Source organism: Crassostrea angulata, chromosome 1 (assembly GCF_025612915.1).
Source record: "Crassostrea angulata isolate pt1a10 chromosome 1, ASM2561291v2, whole genome shotgun sequence".
NCBI classification, from domain to species: domain Eukaryota; kingdom Metazoa; phylum Mollusca; class Bivalvia; order Ostreida; family Ostreidae; genus Magallana; species Magallana angulata.
Window position 1 is genome coordinate 11,177,352 of NC_069111.1, and position 5,507 is coordinate 11,182,858.

General features: G+C 30.4%; 1 protein-coding gene across 1 annotated transcript; it reads left to right on the forward strand.

Annotated features, from left to right (window-relative positions):
- Positions 1-249: 249 nt before the first annotated feature.
- On the forward strand, positions 250-5,238 carry LOC128168515 (uncharacterized). Its single transcript, XM_052834732.1, has 4 exons — positions 250-430; positions 2,949-3,121; positions 3,909-4,072; positions 4,980-5,238. Exons 1-4 carry the CDS (start codon positions 352-354, stop codon positions 5,140-5,142), a joined length of 579 nt encoding a protein of 192 aa, XP_052690692.1. The 5' UTR covers positions 250-351; the 3' UTR covers positions 5,143-5,238.
- Positions 5,239-5,507: the final 269 nt, after the last annotated feature.

A 5,507-nucleotide genomic window follows, 5' to 3' on the forward strand; every position in this document is an offset into this window, starting at 1 on the left:
TAGACTGTCATAATGAATCTGTTTTTCAAACTTCAGTTAAGATATTCTCCTGTCGTCTGATCTTACTAGATTATATCTTTTGATATAGTTGCTATTCAAGATGTTTATTTCATTTTGGGCGCACTGCTTTTTCATCTTTCAAAAACTGAATATCATTTATTAAGATCTATGAAATAAGTTCGACTTTATAGCTGACTTTTTTTTTCCAGAGAATCAATACCGTAATTAGTAGTCTAGCAAGTCTATAGATGAACAGGGCCACCTCATCTCTTTGTCATGCTGAGACAAACCATTCGCATTTTGCCGTTGGAGTTGTAAGGGACAAAAAAGTGTTATTTTCTATTTTGATACATGTATCGTAAAGTTCTGACCATATTATGTATGTGTTGCTATGGTTACTTAGTAAAAGGACAACAATTCTCCAATAAAGGTAAGAGTATTTTACTCGTTGTTAGGTTTTAATATTATCACTTTGTTTGAGCAAAATATAAAATAACTTCATAATGCAAACCTGAAAATAAATTCAATGTCTGTTGTGGTAGCAGATTGCTTGATAATTTTTATAGCAATACTTTTTTCCTGGTGTCTATTATTGATAGATTTTCAAGTATTTCATTTTTATCATTTTATCTTAATATCACGCATATTATTCAAATATTGTATAACTGTCACATTTTTACATACTTTAAAATGATATCTGGTTTATTTTGTCTTTTAAAGAAAAGTTGGAAATTGAATTTTAATTGTCCTTTATTTGTTTTTTATCTAATAAACGTTTGACAGGTACACAAAACTAACGTATTTCTTTAAAATTTTAAGTTTATGCTTCATTTAAATCATATAACTTAAAGCCTGATCTCATAATATAGCTACAAAATGCATTAGATGTTATAAGTACTATGCAAGGCCTCATAAAAAACAATTTAAAGATAAATATCTCGAAATTTAAAGTTCAAATTGTGACCCTTTGTATCGCTTTGGTTTTTTTCAAATCCAACATAAATATAAAAAAGTAATTTTATTACATTTTATTGAGCAAAAGGGCAAGGGAATCAACATAATTACACATTAAAATGATACAATGCATAAGATGTTGAACCATATTTTTTGTGCATGTTTCTATATTACATGTTCATTTTTTTTCTTAATTGCTTTCTTAACATATTTTTTTAAAATTGAAATAAAAAACCCTGCCTGGCTGCTTATTTAGAGGACCAGACAGGAATGAAAAATCCAGACTGAAATGAATGATATATTCATGCACTTGGCCTTAATTCTTTTTGTTGCAGCTGACTGGAAAAATTTCACTAAAATTTTTGTCACTGTTCCAAATAAGAATTTTATATATAAGACTGTTTTGAAGAAAAAAAATTTGCGCCCCCTCCCTCCCATTCAACTACTTCGTTTAAAGCATACATCATTTATGTATAGACGTTACACACAATTTGTTCATTGTTTACAAATTAATGTATAAGGTTTACTATCAGTCCGTCGTGTTAAAAATATCTGAAATTAAAAAACGCTAGTGTATACATATCTATTTGCATGTTTCAGACCAAAGTTGTCAGATGTAAATTAAAGTATCTGCCCGATAGTTAAGTGGCTCTTTTCTTTCCGCCATGACATTATTTAGTCTAACCTCGTTCCTTGGCACCCGTTCTCGAGAATTCCTTCGATGAAAAATAAAATCGTAGGAAATTAATCCATGTTATGGGAGGATTAGAAGTCACGACTAACAGATTAGTTATTCATGCTCTAATGCATTGCATTAACCTGTCAAGTAACAATTTTGGGGGGAAATTATGCTTGATTTTATAGCGCTAAGCTTGATGGTACTATTACTAACGCGTTGTAAACTATGTTTACTGAAATTTATTCAACTAACTGAAAATAAACGCCAAACTGAATACAAGAAAAGTGCCAGAATAATGATGCACAGAATGTCTAACCCGATCGGAAAAAGATTAAATCTAACATTTGTGTTTGCGTCATTTATGTCGATGGAAAGTGCGTCAAAGTTTGGAGTTGTCCCATACCACCTAAATTTACACATTTTTTTTTTAAAGCTAAAATAGGTGGACACAAAAAGCAGTTATTTTTTTACTTGCTGTATTTGAGTATCAATGCATTAGGATTCAACTACTTTTGTTGCTGTTGTCTTAAAATATTCGATACAATGGTTCAATCAATTTATACTTGTTCTACCCTTTCATGATAAAATCATTACTGTCTGAAAGGACATCAGTACAGAATAAGAGTGCTTAAGGGCAAACAGCATTCTAGAACAATCGCCTTTATAGTAGATTTGTCTATGAAATTGTACAAATTCACATGAATATTTCTATTTGATATCGTAATAATTTCACAGATATATAAATTCCCTTTATGTAATCATGCTGCATATCTAGTTTGTCTATGGATAGGATTGACATGCTTTGATTATCTAAAATAGAAATAAAGCACTATTCTGCATTTTCCCCCGAAGAAAAAGGCCACTGAATATGTTGATTACTTCAAAAGATATTAATTTGATTTGATTACCAAGGATCGATATCCTTTTAATGACGGTACCGTAATAATACGGATAATAAGGCAGATGATAAGGCCTACTGATCTAGTGTTATGACATGATGTATCTATAATCATGGGTATCAGTGCAGTAGACCTTAAAAATTTCTGTTTGATCTTGGATGCTAAAGAAAAATCAATTTATATCAATGTAATTATAGATTTTTTTGAAAACATAGGATCTATAATCCTTATCATTTTTTTTCTTCAAATTTTACAGGTTTTAATGCACATAACAAAAACATAACAGCATTAAAAAGCAAAGATAAATAAACAAAATGAAACCCCTTAGCTATTTAGATAAAAATTAACGCCTGTCTTAGCAATCTAATACCCGTTTTACCCTTTTTGTATATACTTTTCTTTCTTTCATCATTAAGTTCTCATGGTTTTGACGACAAACACTTCCATCGATATGATAGATGTCTGGAATATCACCGGAGGAATTAACCACAGCCAGGGGAAGGAATCCCTGCCACTTCAAACACTGATATCTGAGGGAACATACAGGTCCCCAACAGTGGATAAATGGTGCATCGACCCCCCTACACAGGTTTGTCTCTCGACATCAAAATCTCGTTTATTGTTTACCTGATATATATATATATATATATATATATATATATATATATATATATATATATATATATATATATATATATATAACCAAGTGGGGTTTTTAAGAACATGGGCTACGCAACTATGTAAAAATGATATAACGGCAAACTTAACTAAATGAAGACGCATTTTACCTTAATGATATAACGGCAAACTAACCTAAATGAAGAGGCATTTTACCTTATCGACCGTGATTCAAAAAGGTCTTACTTAAGGAATAAGAAATTATTCATTTAGTATTATGAGTTGTTAATTTTGGTCGGGCCTGGTCTAAACCAATAAAGCTCGAAGTGCTTTATGATAGATTTTACCACGCCCCGACCAAAATTTTCACCTCTAAATATTCAAATAATGATTTCTTATTACTTATTTTTATATTATTTTCAATATCTACAGTTTAAAACAACATTTCAAAATCATTATTTTTTTTCATGTAGCACATGCTATGTATTATTACGCGGCGCAGCTGTTTAATAACGTGTTTTGCTATAAGGTGTATATAACGGGTTATGCTATAAGACACGCCCTTTTTTGTCGCTTATTTTTAAATTATTGGATTAAAGGCTTTAAAATTGATTCGTAATGTTATCACAGACAAAGACAATTGAAAATGTAAATATATTAAGTTATCATCATACTTAATATCATAAACTACTTGCGTCGGGTTAATACTTAGGTTAGCCTTTTATTTGTGATAATCAAGTCCGTTGTTTAACACACAGGTAACATTAGAGGTGACGAATGAAGATGGCACTGTCCTATGGTGGACATTGTTTGACACATACAGCACCAATAGCAGTCTTTATTCTTGGATGACGATGGCAAATGCCATTGACAGTTCAGCTGATTTTACAGATCCAATTTATAATCCAGGATTTAAATTTCGGTTTGAGTATATTTAAACAAAAAGTACTTGAAGTCAATCACCAGTTACCTCAATGTGTTTCGATTTGAAATGATTGTTTTATATATTGTTTGTTTGAGGAAAGATAAGTTGATTTTCTTGTCAGGTATTACCGTATTGTAGCATTTTTAAATATTAGTTTACTTAGAACTATTTGAATGCTTATTTAGTTAAAACAAATCTATGTAAAAATTTGAAATGCGACATTAAAGGGACTTGGACACCATTTGAGCTCCAAATTTTGAATTTTATTTTTCCATTTAATACTTTTTCAAAATAAGAAAAATCAGATATTGAGTTATAAGCAAGATACAGAGTTTGGAATTCTTTGTTTTGTAAACAAAGCTCGAGCCTTGTTATTGATTACATGTGTTTTATTGGTATACGTTTCAATCAAATGTTGTTTTTTTCTATTGATAATGTATTTTATAAACACATTTAACAAGTTTACCTTGTTTCTTTCGAGTTATTTTGTCAAAGAAATGACAAGTTCATACTTTACGTTGTTTGTAAACAAATAAAATACTCGAGCTTTGTTTACATAGCAATGAATTCGTACATCTGTATCTTTCTTATAACTTAAATTATAACATTCAAATTTTGGTCAATCATTCAAAATGTGCAAGTAAACCATTTTATATCTAAACCATACGAGTAAAATTTTTGATCTGAAATGTGTCCAAGTCCCTTAAAATGCAAAGAAATGCACTCGAACACAGTAATTTATTTTCTCACTTTAAAACCATTCGATATGCATTTCAATTATACTTGTATATCATTTAGTGGTAGACTGATTGTGTAAAACAATGGCAGAGTGCTTCAGCCTTGTGTATGCTTACATTTGTGTATTAATATAAACTCTAATACATGCATTTTGTTTAATTTCCAGGCAGGATGAATTCTGTGACTTTGAGATAGAACAAGCTAGTCGGTGTTGGTTATGTTTTCATAGGATAAGTCACTTGAGTGGTTTACACTACGCATCAGAGTTTATTATTACGTCAACACAGAAGTCTCTACCTAAGGATGAATTAGGTAGTTTTCTAAAATAAATTTAAAGCGATTATTAGGAGTTTTCTTAAAGATGTTATGATTTTTTTATTTGTATTATCTGATAAAGAATATACATTTATAGGATAATGTGTCAAATGAAAACATGTTCGAAATGGGCTCGTTTTTATATTTCCAGGAAAGTGGTCCACTTTACATTCTCGAAACATTTTTGGCAATTTTTGAATTTGCTGACCCAACTGTAACCTTGTCTCAATGATATACACTTGTTTCCATACACATTACATGATATTTTTAAAAATTCTCTCGAGTCTCTATCGAGTCTGACATGTGCTTTTATATAGACTCCAAATTCAGCCTTATTGGGTGTTGACCTACCAGTCATATTTTCATACAGTGTCTCGAG